Source organism: Sminthopsis crassicaudata, chromosome 3, assembly GCF_048593235.1.
Source record: "Sminthopsis crassicaudata isolate SCR6 chromosome 3, ASM4859323v1, whole genome shotgun sequence".
NCBI lineage: Eukaryota > Metazoa > Chordata > Mammalia > Dasyuromorphia > Dasyuridae > Sminthopsis > Sminthopsis crassicaudata.
The window spans coordinates 372,094,982-372,111,018 of NC_133619.1; the positions used below are offsets into that span (position 1 = coordinate 372,094,982).

General features: G+C 31.6%; 1 protein-coding gene across 5 annotated transcripts in view; it reads left to right on the plus strand.

Annotated features, from left to right (window-relative positions):
* SLC35F5 (solute carrier family 35 member F5) overlaps positions 1-12,689 on the plus strand; it is a 94,483-nt gene extending 81,794 nt beyond the window's left edge. For all 5 annotated transcript variants that reach the window (XM_074301860.1, XM_074301861.1, XM_074301863.1 and 2 more), the window contains 5 exons: positions 462-621; positions 4,957-5,047; positions 9,308-9,462; positions 10,392-10,483; positions 11,718-12,689. In XM_074301860.1, the coding sequence (XP_074157961.1) occupies positions 462-621; positions 4,957-5,047; positions 9,308-9,462; positions 10,392-10,476 (491 nt within the window). In that variant the 3' untranslated portion in view covers positions 10,477-10,483; positions 11,718-12,689. The remainder of the gene's footprint in view (positions 1-461; positions 622-4,956; positions 5,048-9,307; positions 9,463-10,391; positions 10,484-11,717) is intronic.
* Positions 12,690-16,037: the final 3,348 nt, after the last annotated feature.

The window sequence follows — 16,037 nt, forward strand, 5'->3', positions numbered from 1 at the left end:
AGGGTAAGGGCCATGTGACTTTCCATGTACAATAAGTATTAATAAATATTTGTTAAATTAATAAAATAAAAACTCTTAACTGTCTAATTTTTCAATCATAATTTGGAGTCTAATAACTTTAATGTTATATCATTCTGTACTAAGTTCTCTATTGTTAGTAACTTTGTGTTCTACCCTATTTTAAAATCATTTAAAGTAGTTTATTTTACATCATTTTAATAGTGGTCTTCAGCATCTGTATGGCAGTTTAAATTCAGGAGATCTATTGTTCATCAGTTTTGAAATACAATTTCTGTCTTTTTAAAGTTATAAAGCATTAGCCAGGTGGCAGGTCTTTTATCCACTAGGAGACAAACAGTTAAGACTCTTAGGCCAGATTCAGAGAGGTTGTTTGACAATAAAAAGTTCTAGAAGTGAAGTAAATTTCAGTAACTAATTCTGATTCTTTTATATGTGTTTAGGTTTTGTAGGTCTCTTTAATCTGCTGCTGTTATGGCCGGGGTTCTTTTTACTTCATTATACTGGATTTGAGGCCTTTGAATTTCCCAATAAATTAGTATTAATGTGCATTGTCATTAATGGCCTAATTGGAACAGTTCTCTCAGAGCTGCTGTGGTTATGGTATGTACTATTTATCTTTATATAGATATTATTTTTAAAGGAAACCAACTACAGGCATTTCTTATGTAACTCTGTTCATTGAGCCCATACAAACTTTTATGCTTCAAGTTTTGAGGGAAGAGTTTTGAGGAGAGGGTAGCATTACCTTGATTAATTGGCTGGGCCATTCTGGAAATGCAGAGTGGGATAATTGAGGCTGGACAAGATTCTAGGACTGAATAGATTAAAGTCAGGGAACAAATAAAACACTTTAATTTTCTGTACTTGTTGAAAATTTTTCCCATGGGATTCTACAAAGTACTGATTTTTATATTAAACTTTGGGTTGACAGAAGCTTTAATTGAAAGAATGGGGTCTCTCCTTAGCAGGGAGAGTATTAGAACTTGAGAGTGAATAGTCAAAGACATTTGAGACATGGATGTAGCATGGAAAGGAGTTTGGCTTTTGAATATAGCTGAATTGGAATGAGGATCACTGGACCAAGTGGAACTGGGTTAAGAGGTTTAGGAGGAACTGAATTAAGAGTTTTGAGTGGCAGAACTTCATTTACAGTGGTATGGTGGGTGGTATTGCATTAGATACCTGTGAAGGTGAAAGAGATTTGTCTGTGCATTCATGTGCTTGTGAGCGCACTCACACATACACACATACACATTTTAATAATTATAGAATGCTATTTAACTAGCATTAGCATAGTCAGACCATTAGCATAGTCAAGGATGTTTAGTACAGGGTTTCTTAATATTTTTGTTATGTATCCCTATGTCAGTATGGTAAGCTTATGGACCTCTTTTCAAATAATATTTTTAAATGCATAACATAAAATATTTAGTATTATGAATGCTCATTTATGTTGAAATAAAGATGTAATTTTTTCCCATCCAAGTTCATATGCCCCAACTCTCCCCAAAATCTATCCACAGACTTGGTATGGTGGAATCTGGATCCCAAGTTAAGAACTTGGATGAAGGATGAAGAAGGATGAAGCTTCAGTTTGATTCCTTTTTTCATCTAGTGACCTAAAAAAAAACCCCCCAAAACCTATAAAATTGCATCTTTGTTAATAGTTCATAATATCTCTTTTCTCTGAATGCTTTGTTTTACCTCTTTTATTGCATTTAATGCATTATCCTTTGGATATTTTTGTTATTTGTATATCATACATTTATTTTATGTCCTAACATTTGAAAGAAACTAGCATAATGTCTTGATCTATTCTGAACAAACACTTATTTCAAATTTTGTTGCACCTACTTTCTTTAAAGTGGGGAACAAATTCCCTACCTTAGACCTTGCACATTATATAATTGTTTTGATTTTCTGTGATCGAAAAAACCTTAAAAACTCCAAAAGATCTATCTGATGGCCAGTCTTTTCATGGTGAACTTCTATAAACTTAAGACAAGATGGCCTATAGTCTATAAATATTTAGTTCCATGATTTGAAGCTTTTCCAAATTGGTTGTCTTTAAGAACCCAGGGTCATTTTTATGCCATGTACAAGGCTTAGAATGGAACTTTAATGAGACCTCATATATTGAATTTCTTTTTCCTATTAGGTAGACAAAAATTACAAAATGAGAGTGGTTTTTTCCCCCCAGACTTAGGGGTTTTTTTATATTGACTTAAAAGAAAGGAGGAAAAATTACTTTTTTTTTTTCCCCTGAGGCAATTGGGGTTTAGTGACTTACCCAGGGTCACATAGTTAGGAAATGTTAAATATAAGTAAGATGAGTCCACAGTAGCCTCAGTTAGCTGGCGAGCATTTTCTGCTGTTGAAGAAAAGTGGCAAACTATTTATCTTTTGTTCTCTTACCCTGTCATTTTTCTCGTTTCTGAGTCTGCTGATTTGGGGCAAGTAAAAACCATTAATAATTAGCATACTATTTTGGTCAAGATACATGATTATTTTAAAATCTATATTTTATGAATTTCATTGTAATTCTTCTATAGTGTAATTCTTCAATTTAAATTGCATAGTCTTTATTTAAGAAATTTTGGCAGAAATAAATGTGCATTTAAGAAATGATTAAATTCCTGCTGCTTGTCAGACCAGATTGTTTCTTCTGCAGTTGCTTTTTAACTTGTTGTATTTTCATAATATTTTGTCACTTTGAAGGTTAATATGACCTTTGTAATATACTATGATTTTAAACAAGGAAATGGTGTTTGCCAATAATTAAATTATTAGTGTTCTGTGAGTTTGTTTGTAATTTGCATGTAATACAATTATGTTAGCTGAATTTGTATTCTCACTATGGTATACAAAATACAGATGAATGTGACTGATCTTTCTAAATTCCTTAACCTCTCTGTGTTTCAATTCTTTTGTTTAAAAATAGATTAATAACAGTTTTTTTCTTTCTTTTTTTAAAAAAATCTGACATTTATTAAACTGCTGCATTCCAGACTGTGCTGAGTGCTACAAAGCTACAAAAACAAATGAAACTACCTTGATTTCAAGGAACTTGTTTTATTTACTTATTTATTTTTATTAAAGCTTTTTTCTTATAAAACATATGCATGGGTAATTTTTCAACACCAACCCTTGCAAAATTTTCTGTTCCAAATTTTTCCCTCCTTCCCCCTACCCTAGTATTGTACCTGCTAGTATTGTACTAGCAGGTAGTACAATACATGTTAAATATGTTAAAATATATATATTTAATCCAATATATGTATACATATTTATAGAGTCATCTTTCTATACAAGAAAATTTGGATCTAGAAAGAAAAAAACCTGAGAAGGAAAACAAAATGCAAGCAAATATCAACAGAAAGTGTGAAAATGCTGTGTTGTAGGCCACACTTAGTTCCCACAGGCCTCTCTCTGGGTGTATATGGCTTTCTTCATCACTAACAGTTTATTTCTTGAGTACGTTTTGACAATAATGGACAACATATAAATTAAATGGATTGAAAAGCTAAAACAGAGACTAAATCCAACATTGTATTAGATGTTCAGTTACAGAGATCAAAGTATTATTTTTCATTAACTAGAATTTTTATTGCCTTGCAAAACTATACTTTCTTGATTTGCTCCTTATTTGTGATCTCTGGAAAAAAAGTAGTCATGATTTTAAGTCACTTGTCTGTCAATAGGTATTTATTGGTGGCTGTGCAATTCTTTGCTAGATGTTATGACATTTTTTTTAAAAAAAGAAGACATTTGATTAATTTACTTGAGGGAAATGAGAGAAAATAATTAAAAGAGCAATAAGACACTATACATACAAAATCAGATTCTACAAGTTGTCTAACATAAACCTTAAATACAATTAGAATTGGTGAAATGAAAGGTATCTGAGGATCTTGTAATTTATGTGTGTGTGTGTACACAACATATCTACATTTACATATATAGTTATAAAGCAATTGGCTTTTTTACAATTTAGCATTAATATTCCAGACTTGAACATTAAAAATGTTTTAGATTATGAAATGAGTAGAAGTAGAAAGTACTGAATTTGTTCATCCTTTTTGTTATTTAAGGTTAAAAAATAATCCAAAATTGGAGTCATTTAGGAGAGTTCATTTCTTTGGGATAAGTCTATTCTTCTTTGCGATAGTGACTTGGGTTGGTCTGTAAATATTGTTTAAATGTTTCTTAGGTTCTTTCCCTTGTAATTTTAGCTATCACTTAAGTAAGTTACTTCTTGATTTCCCTTTTCTCCCCTTTTGGGGGAGTGGGGGGTAGGGAGGGAGGAGAGTAGAAACGGCATGGACAGGGAGAAAGAATGCTTGCTATTTCATCTGTATCTTCTAGAGAGCAACTTCTCTCATTCTTCCTGGGAGCACCAGGGAGTTAAGTGACTTAAATCAGTCTCACAACTGTTATGAACTAGAGGAAGAACTTCAGCTTAGGTTTTCCTAACTCTGGGGACTTCACAAACAAACATTCTTGTCCCCTTGTCCTCTCTACCCCCTTCATCTCTGTTATCATAATTTGAATGATTAAATTTTAGTTTGTAATGTCATAGTATCAAAATTTTAGAAAAGCTTATGGTTAGCTTTAAATATGTAAATTATTTCTTGGTGGAATAAAACACTATTTAGAGTTTTATTTTAGCTTACCATAATATTGTATAGTTGTCTTAATTTTTTTTTTTTTTTTATTGTTTTCAATTTTTATAGTAAGAATATTATATGAGTTTGGAATTTCTAGTTTGCCATTGTTGTTTTAACAATTTAACATATGAAATAAAATATTAGATGTGAATTTTAGCTTGCTACCATCAATTTCCCTCCCTCAATACATAAAATTTATAAAATCTTTTCTTTGATGTTTTCATTGTAGCTTTTATATGCAAAAAATGTATATTTTTATCTGTTTTAGGGGCTGTTTTCTTACCTCATCCCTGATTGGTACACTTGCACTAAGCCTTACAATACCTCTGACCATAATAGCTGATATGTGCTTGCAAAAGGTAAACTTACTTTTATTGATTAAAGATGATATATTATTAAAATGGACTTGATCACTAAAATGTGCCATGATTAGCAACTTAAAATCAATGTTAGTTTGAAAGATCAGTAGTGAGCCTAACATTTTTCTTTTGCAAAAATTAGTTGATATTAAAGGAAATAAAAGAGTATTGTTTTCTTATTATGGAATTGAAAATGGCATATTATGTCATCTAGCTCATCATCTTCCTCATTTTACAGATGAGGAAACTTAGGTATATGGAAATTAAATGATGCCCAAAGTCTTAAGTTGCAAAAACTATAAATACTTGATTTTCAGACAACATAGAAATAATGGTAAATAGCATTGTGCTCATTATGGGTGAAATTATTAAAAATGGAAGTTAATTTTATTAACTATTTGTATTTGTTTTATGGAGTTCTAGTCTTGTTTTTTAAATTTACAAGGGCAGAAGAGCTGTATTTTATGCTTCTCTCCTTAGTATTATATCTTCTAGATTGAGAGTGAAAAGAATATCAAGCTTAACCATATGTTTAATGTTAGTATCTAAATTCACCGAAATAAGGGTATTTGTGTAGAAAAAAGAATCTGTTTTGCTCTTCTCCTATTCCTATCCCCAATACTAATTTAAGCATTATAATTTTTTTTTTTCTATGACTGGCTTTTACTATATTCTGTTCTGGGTTACCCTCTAAAATTATCGCTTACTGGCCTTACACAGTCTTGGTAGCTTAGTGTAAAGAGTGTTGGGCTTGAAGTCAGAAAGACCTGACTTCAATTTCACCTTCTGATATTTCCTTAGCTGTAACCAGATTGCTAACGTCTTTTTTGTTTCAGTTTTTTATCTATAAAATGAGGATAGTAATAGCACCTACTTACCACAGTTGTTGTTAGGATCAAATGAGACCATAAATACTTAGTACAATATCTGGAACAAACATACTTGTTAGCTATTGCTGTGATGATGATAATGTTTGCTTCAAAAGCAAATGTTTATGTGAACAAAATAAATTTTACTCTTAATTCTACTATAATAGTAACAACAGCAGCATTATAATAACTTATTTTTATAAGATCTTACATTTTTTAAGAAATTTTTTTTTTTTTAATGCTTCATGTCCCTTTGGTAGTACCTAGTAGATAGAATAAGTAGTATACCCATTTGAAAAAATGTCCAAAGTTACAGAAAGTAGATTAGAACTAAGCCCAGAATCTCAGTTTTCAAAATTCTAAATTCTTTTCCTTTTACCTTCCCTCCAAAATGAAACCTGTTAAAAAATATGTAGTTAAACAAAACAAATTCCTATATTGGCCATATTTTTTTTTTAAAGTATTATTTTATATCTTTTAAGTCTATCACATTTTTATCAGAAATTGGGGTACTTTGTTTTCATTGTGAGGCCTCTAGAATCATAATTGGTCATTGCAGTGATTAAAGTTCCTAAGTGTTTCAAAATTATTTGTCTTTACAATACTGTTATTATATAAATTATTCTCTTGGGTTCTTCTCACTTTACTCTACTTCAGTTCATAAAAATTTTCCCTCATTTCTCTGAAACTGTTGCTTCCACTCATTTTTTTCTAGTATAGCAGTATTTCATCTCATATTTATTTTATAGCTTGTTCAGCATTTCCCCAATTGATTCCTCTTTGATTTCTCAGGGGGATAGATCTATTAGTGGTTTTCTCTATGTCAAATAGTTGGACCAGTTCTCAGCTCCATCAGTAGTTCTTTAATGACCATAGTTTCTTAAACTGTGATTCATTACCATTCCCATATGGAATATTATAGCTGAATGTGGGGGTCACAAAATTACAATTTGTTGTCAGCAAATGTTTACTTTGTATACCAATATCTATAACTGGGATCATGTAAAATTTTCTTGGGTGTAAAGGAATTAAATGGGAAAAGGTTAAGAAGTTCTGCTTTTTAACGTATCTAATTACCCTTCCAGAATTTACAGTTTTCATTTTTTATAAACTTTTTTTATAAAACATTGTTGAGTATGAGAATTTCTTTAATAGTGATTTTTCATGTAACTTGGATTTCTTCCTCTGAAAAAAGCCTATTCCTATTCTTTGATTATTAATTGCAGGGTAGGTTTTTTTCTTATAAATTTGAGTCAGTTCCCTTTGTATCTTAGAAATGAGAACTCTATTTAGAGAAATTTTTTGCAAAGATTTTTTTCCCCTACTTATATGCTTCTCTTTTAAATTTGGCCACATTGGTTTTGTTTGTGCTCAAACCTTTAAATTTTATGTAGTTGAAAATTGTCCATTTTACCTTCTGTTAATCTCTCTATCTTGTGTGATCAAGAACTCTTCCTCTTTTCATAAATCTGATAATTAAATTTTCCTTAATATTCTTAATTTGTTTATGATGTTACACTCTTAGGTCTGAGTTAAGATATTTGTCAAAAATTAAACTCCTTTTTACTATAATATTTAAATTGCATGAACAAATATTAACATTTAAAAATATTATGTTTTAATCCTTATGAATACTTGCGACTTAATCAACTTTTTCATCTATAAAATGGGCATAAGCAAAAAAAGCACTGTGAACCTTGACTCTTTTTTTATCTTTTTTCATTTATTTATTCATTCATTCATCCACTTATTTACTTAGCATAAGCATGGATAATTTTTCCAACATTGACCCTTGCAAAACAAACCTTTTGTCCCAAATTTTCTTCCCTCTACCCTCTCCTAGCTGGCAGGTAGTCCAACATAACATGTGTTGAATCAATACATGTGAAAATTAGTATATGTATACATACTTGTACAGTTATCTTGCTGCACAAGAGAAATCAGATCAAGAAGGAAGGAAAAGAAAAACAGAAAGAAAAAAATGCAAGAAAATAACAACAGAGTGAGAATACTATTGTTGTTGAACCTTGACTTTTTATAAAAATGTAAACTGTCATAACTACAATATGTGCTTAACCAACTGGAATATGTTTAAAATTGGAATTAAATGATTTTAAATCAATTTTCTACTGAATTTGCTTTAAATACTAAGAGGAATAATGTATCTCTGGCTGTTTTTCATGACTTAAGATAAGATTTTTGAAATGAGGTATTCTGTACTTTCCAGCAGAGGGAGCTTGACCTGTGAATAAGTCTTTAATTCTTAATTGTTTGCAGTCTTGAAGAGAACAAGCAGAGCTTTTTCATTTTTTTTTTTCATTTTATAGTTGAAATCATACTTTCTCTAATAATTAAGCTTTAGTGTATTCTATATAAATTCCAAATATAAATTCTTACTGTATAACTATTGAAATTATGCTTCTTTTCCCCTCTTGCTCCTTTGCATCAAAACTGTGTCCTAAATTTGGTTGGAAAAAAAAATTGGGTTTAATATGAATTTCTTGTTGCATTTTCTGCTGCTTAGATGGCTAATTACAATTGTATGTTTTACCTTATTTCCTTTTTTAATGCTATTTTAATTGAAATGTATTCCAAGAGATACATAATTTAAGATATTTAAGGAGTCAGAAATAGAACTAATGGTATCATAGCTGCCTTATGAAAAGAACGGTAAGCTTTCTTTCTTCCTTCCTTTCTTTCTCTCTCCTCTCTCTCTCTCTCTCTTTCTTTCTTTCTTTCTTTCTTTCTTTCTTTCTTTCTTTCTTTCTTTCTTTCTTTCTTTCTTTCCTGAGGCAATTGGGGTTAAGTGACTTGCCTAGGCTCACACAGCTAGGAACTGTTAAATGCCTTAGGTTAGATTTGAACTCAAGATCTTCTTGACTTCAAAGCTAGTGCTCTATCCACTGCGCCACCAAGCTGCCCCAAGAACAGTTAAGCTTTAAGAAAAAAAAGTTTGATTTCCTTTCTTGTAGTGAATTTTAAATTGTTAACCTAAGTAATTTAATTTTGTTAGCTAACATTAAGACATACAACAGCTTGTGGCCAAAAATTGATTCTTGGAGTTAGCCTATGAACAAGCAAGAATAACAGTGAAATAACCAGGAAGTTAGAAATGAAAGGCAATAGGGAATGAATATGTAAGTTGTTGTTAAGATCAGAGGTTACAGAAAGCTACTGGAAAAGTGTTACTTTTCTCTTGGGTACAATATGTCTTTGACTCTACTGCTGATTGCTCCCTTTTTTTCAGTTTCAGAGTACCTAGATTTTTGCTGTTAAAAATAATAAAATTAGATACTTTATTCTTTAATGCCAGATTCATAAATGGAAATTTAAGTTTAACAAAAAAGTGTGCTGCCAGTAATAAATGAGTTTCCTTTATTTCTTTTTCCAGGTGCAATTTTCCTGGTTATTTTTTGCAGGTGCTATTCCTGTGTTTTTTTCATTTTTCATTGTAACTCTCCTATGTCATTATAATAACTGGGATCCAGTGATGGTGGGAGTCAGAAGAATTTTTGCTTTTATCTGTAGAAAACATCGAATTCAGAGGTAAATTTTACTTTTTAAAGCAAAGGTTTTTTTTTAACCATCTTATTGGCTTTGTATTGTTGAGCTGTGAGAAATGAGGGTTGAGAGATCCCCTGACAATAATGGGGTCCCCTGGCTGGCCCACAGGATTTGTGAAAGAATTCACAAACCCCAATCAATATAAGCTGAGGTTTGTGGAATAAATGGGTTTATTACACTGAAAAGAAAATCTCTTCATCAGTGGGCAAAATCCTGGGCACACTACATTTGATATATTGGGTTTCTTTGGCTCCGAGGTAGGGGCCAATCTCCAGATGAATTTGAGGGATAAATTTTCAACTCATAGAGGATAAAGATCTCCCAAATAAGTAATCTCATTCAATTCAATTGGAGTTTTCCCTATAAATAGGAGGGGGTTTGAGACTCAAGACCATCTTCCCCCAAAGATTAAAGGGGATGTACATCAGGGTTTTTCCCAAACCTCCCCCCATCCCTCACCACCAAAGATAGAGGGATATAGCAGTATTACTATGATGGCCATACAATCCTAGCTAAAGCCTAGCTTTTGTAAAGAATAGTTAAAGATCGGAGCAGCTAGGTGGTGCAGTAGATAGAGCACCAGTCCTGAACTTGGGAGGACTGATCTCAGATATTTCTTAGCTGTGTGACCTTTTGCCTCAGCAAAAAAAAAAAAAAAAAAATAGAGAGAGAGAGAGAGAGAATAAAGATTGTCCTTAATATGTATAATCTGATGGATAAAATAATAGTAAATTAATACTTTTATTTGTAGGCATGTTTACTTTTGGGGTCTAGATTTTTAGCTTAATAAAATTTTATTTGATTACTAGAGAAAACAACAACTTTATTCTGCTTAATTTTAACAGGATAGAACTCTTTTATAATCTTTTTTTAGTTACCCTGAATAACTTACTTTTTACTTTATTGTAAAGAGTTCCAGAAGATAATGAGCAGTGTGAGAGCCTCATTCCTTTGCACAGTGTTTCTCAGGAGGATGGAACTATCTGCTGTTCATAAATTATAGGTATGCCTTTAAACACATTTGAAAAAAAATGTTGGTTGTATTCCTTATGTGTGTGCTGGCATTAATAGTGTTTAAATGTTGTGGTTTCCCAAAACAATAGATTTCTCATTCATTTATATCTGGTGGGATTATCTGATTTGCTTTTTGTGACTAGCATAATAGAAAGACAAACAATGTCTATCTTGAGTTTCTTCCTTTTTTATTAACATGCCTTTTTTTTTTTTTATTAACATGCCATTTTAAGATTAAATGTTTTTCTCTGTAGCCTCATTCCCTGTTCATCACAAATAATTCCTATCTATATGACCAGACCTATGGATTTTTGATGATTTTTACTTAGATAAAGTAACTGAGACAGAGAAGTCTGAGAACAATATAATTATAGAGGGTGAAGTAGAGCACATGGTAAATGAGACTGGTAATACTGATGAGATTAGTGATGGTGAAGTTTTGGTTGGCACACAGATTCTTTATGAAAGACTTCATGAACTCAGAGTATTAATTGGCAAAAATGAAAATTTATTGTTGGATAGGAAGCCAGTTTTGCTAAGAGACTGACTTCTTTAATGGCAAAATCTATTTGGAAAATGGAGGCTGACACTGAGAAGAGAATGCCTTCTCAGTGGGCAGAGTCCTAGAAGCAGAGCAAGCTGCTTTGGACCTTCTGCAAAGAGTGAATTCAGAAGTTGCCCTTTAAAAGGAGTCTTGAGGCTCAGGTTTCAGGTTGAAAAAGATGCCAAAGTTTCCAGGCCTAGATGCTTATCGATATCTGACCCAGACCTCCAATTGGAATTCAGTCTGACATCCTCAAAAGATAAAAAAGGGTGCTTTTTGACCAAGATTTCTAATTGAGTAAAGACACTTACCTTATCTGGGGGGATATGCCTTCCCCAGGAGGGCCTGAGAACAGAAAGGAACATAGTTTCAAAGTGATAATTTTAAAGGGAACACAATTTGACTCCCTTTTCAATATTACATGATTCCAGAAAGGAGACCAGGTAATTGGTCATTTTTATAGGTTAAGCTGAACAGAGTATTAGATCTTTTGGAATTCTTCTCAGAATTGTAGTATATTACAGTAGGCCACTGTGAAAATTGCTAGTTAAGCAATGTTAAGATAATTTTATCTAAGGAATATATATTCTAACATGGTTTTTTAAAGCATAAAATGTTAAGAATTATTATAACCTAGAATTAGATTATAATCTAATGATATTGTCTTTATTATTTTTAGCTTGAAGATGAAGCACTAAACAAGCGAAGAGACAATCTCTAACAAGGTTATATAGAAAAAAATATTTCAGTGCCTACTCCAGATTTAAAATAATAGTTTCAGTTCTTTGAAACTCTAAAATAAATATTTTTTCCTCATTCTTGTGTTATTAAGTTTTATAAGGAACTATTTTGCTACAAACATCACTACAAGTATAGGATATTCTGGTCAATCTAAAGAATCGACTTGCTTTACAGATCTCATGGGGTTCAGTTGGTGAAATTACCAAGGAAGAAAAATGCTGAAGTTGAAGAGACATTTTGTTTTCACATTTTTTGTTAAATGCTGGACTATACAACTATATGTAAGAAATCCTTAAAGTCTTTAGTTCATTTCTTTTAGGGGAAATGCAAAAGGCTAAGGTGCCTTGTAGGTACGATTATATTTTTACTTGTACAAGCTGTTGAATATAAACACCACAGAAATGTAGCTTAATTTATGAAATAATGCATTTTTTAAAAATCTGAGATTAAAAGATAAATCTTTGGAACAGGATCTTTTGTTTTGTTACACATATACTATATCATTTTTGTAAAATTTTTCTGTAGCATTATGTGCCTTGTGTGTTTGACGACCCAAAGCAAGCTTTTAAAGGGGAGATAGTATTATAAGAAGGATTAAGTACTTCTCAAGGTTATTGAAATGTAAACTTGACTTGCTAAAGCTGTGCTTACTATAAAGGTTGAATGGGTCACTTTTCAATGAAGAAATTTTCATAATGGAATAGTTTAGATTGATGTGATATGGCCCATTATTAAAATAAAGTACTGTTTAAAGTGTTATTTGTATGTATGTGAATTACAAATGAGTCAAACAATTACTAGCTTTTCCACAAGCTTAAATGTGTCCTTTTATTTTAGAACTATAAACCTCCTTAGTTTTGTATTTCTAAATGAGCTTTTAAATAATTAAACTAAATTGAGAGGCCAAAAAGAGATTGTCATTTGAGAGTTTTGTTTGTTTTTGTTCCTTAATAAAAAGCCCACTAAGATAAATTATACACAAAACATTTAGCTCTTGATATGTTTCTTTAGATTCTTGAATGTATCCTACTCTGCAGCTGCTCTTGGATTCTTAACCACTCTAGATGGCAGTGAATTGATGAATCTTCTGATTTTTCCGTGCTTATAACTAATGAATAGCCCTTCCCTTTTCAAGTTTTTAAAGAAAGTAATTTAGTTTTCATTAAAACTACTAATTAGATTGACATTTTAAGATTCACTTTGTAGCAATGTTACTTTAATCTGCTTCATTTAAATTCTGAAGTTCTGTGGCAGTAGTTTTTAAGCATTCTTGTTACTGAATTGTTACTGAAAGTATTTTACATCATAATAGCTAGACTTTTTTTTTTTTTTTTTTTTAAGGCTGGGGTTAAGTGACTTGCCCAGGGTCATACAGCTAGGAAGTGTTAAGTGTCTGAGACCAGATTTGAACTTGGGTCCTCCTGAATTCAAGGCTGGTGCTCTATCCACTGCGCCAACTAGCTGCCCCGACTATTTGTTTTTTAATGCAGCATTATAGATAAATATTTGCCCACTTTTCCAGAACTAGTGAAAGTTTTAGCCAACCCAAATTAATTTCATTTTGGTTCTTTGTGTTATCTTTATATATTGTATATCTAGGGAAAATAAAAGGTATTTTGTACTTATTTTAGAATCATCAAGACTCATTTGGGCTTAGAATTATTAGCACATGCTCTTCATTTTTTTGCTTCTTACCTTTTTTTTTTTTTTTTACTTAAGAAGTGCCTTTGCCAAATCCACATCTAAAAAGAGGGAGGTATAATAAACAATAAAAAAATTTGTCTTCTGAATCTACTGTGTTGGTGCAAGAGGCAGAAATGATATAACTCAAATGAAGTTTGATGATACTTCCCAACGGAGTTGTTGCTCATGCTCATCGACTAATTAGATTATTTCATAACTACAGTGTGGCAGTAGAGATTTATTCTCAGAGATTAATGAAGATATTTAAAAACCTTGTCAGTACTGAGAGAGAGACAGATAGTAAATTCTCCAACTACCTTGCTGATATCTCCTTCAAAGGTACTCTTTTTTTTTTTTTTTTTTTTAAATAGGGATCTACATTCCTTTGGCAATCTGAAGAAACTCATGGACCTTTTTTCAGAAAAGTGTTTTTAAATGCATAATATAAATTCATAGGATTACAAAGAAAACCAATTTATTGAAATATAGCTATCAGAAGATATTTTTAAAAAAATTTATAGACCTCAGGTTAAGAAGCTTTGATCTAGACCACAGCTTCTTAAATGTTTTCCATTCATGACCTTTTTTCCCCCCAATAAATTTTCATGTAGCCCCAGGTGTATAGATATATAAAACAGGTATACAAATCAAACATTTACTAATAGTCATAATTTTGCACCCCTACTTCAGTTACAAGACCTCATATAGGGTCACAACCTATGTTTAAGAAGTCTTGATCTAGATGAACAGCTAAGCTTATTAACATTTGCTTTCCTCATCCAGTTTGTCTCCTTTGTTGTTGAATGTTCTCCAGAGTGCAGCAATTTGTTTTTATAAAAATGGAGATGTGGGAAAGAACTTTATCTTTTCCCACTCAGTGTCTAACCAACAGAAGAATTTGCATATGGATACATATGTGCAGGCAACTTTTATTTTTGTTTTTGCACAGAGGAAAGATAAGAAACATATCTATGGAAATTAAAAGTCACATCTCATGTTCTTGATAAATATCAGCTTGGGTGTTGGTAACAAATGATCACACACACTCATCCTCTAATGCACAGGTTGCCTCTTCTAATTTCTGCTGAACCATGTTTAGCCTAATAGTACAGAGATCGTTTTGTTACCTTGAGAGTTTTCTTCATTCTATACACAATTTAAATGTCATTATTATGAAATCTGACCTTGATCCAGAAAAGCTTGCTAATTTTTTTTTTTTTTGTCACAAAAGATTTTTTTGTTTGTTTGTTTCAAATGAGCATCATAGTGGGGCACTTTTAAAAATATCTAAGATGAGTGCTTTTTAAAACTTAGGAAAAGCCATTATGGTATATTGGCAACCAGCTATATATACTCATTTCTTTAAATAATGTCTTATATGTTATTGAGATATTAGCTTTTATCAGAATGCTTTAATTAATTCTTTACATTAAGCTGATTTCCCTCCCCTCCCTCTCATTCTCCTGCAGCTAAATGAATAAGATTGTATGTGTAGAAGTGACTTAGCAAGGTTAAATGAGTTCTCCCTAAGGTGTATTGCTTTATTTTTAAAAGAATGCTAATATCCACTTTAAAATCCATCACAGATAGCCAATATGTCAATTTGGGGTTACAAAACATGCCTACTGTTTACAAGCCAAGTTTTCCTTTTTCCTTTTTCTGATAATGGTCAGTCTGTAGTAGTATTAAACTATACAGTTTTGGTTAGTTTAACCAAATAGTAGGCACTTAAGAAGAGTTTATTGACTTGGAGTGAAATATGTTTTAAGAAAGGAGGTACTAATTAGGAAATCATCTTGGGGTAATTAAGAGGAATGGTTAAGTACACCTCAATGTTATATTTATATGTAAACTTAAAGTAAATGAAACTTCAATTTTATTTAGTTCTTTTTATTTTCCACTTCTCTCCATATGTAAAGGAAAGATGAGCAAGAGAACATTATAAGTAATGCATAAGAACTTAGTACAATGGAACAAGAAGTGAATGGTGTATGTGGGGGTATCTGAAATTTCAGCAGATTTTTAGTGAACCAAAAGTTTTTTTCAGGATCACACAAGATTTAGCAACTTATATATATTTTTTTTATCCCCAAAATATGCATAGCTTTCAACATTCACCCTTGCAAAATCTTGTATTTCAATTTTTTTCTCCCTCTCTTCTCCCCATCCCCTCCCTTAGACAGCAAGTAATCCAATATATGTTAGCTCCTTTAGACAAGTAAGACAATGTATGTTAAACATGTGCAATTCTTCTAAACACACTTCCATAATTATGCAACCCAAGAAAAATCAGATCAAAAAGGGAAAAAAATGAGAAAGAAAACAAAAGTCAAGCAAATCACAACAAAAAAGATGAAAATACTATATTGTGATTTACATTCAGTCCCCACAGTTCTTTCTGGACAGAGCTGGCTCTCTCCATCCCAAGTCTTTTGGAACTGGCCTGACTCATTTCATTGTTGAAAAGAGCCATGTCCATCAGACTAGATCATCACATAATTTTCTTGTTGCTTTGTACAATGCTCTCTAGGTTCTACTTGTTTCACTTAGCATCAGTTCATGTAAGTCTTTCCAG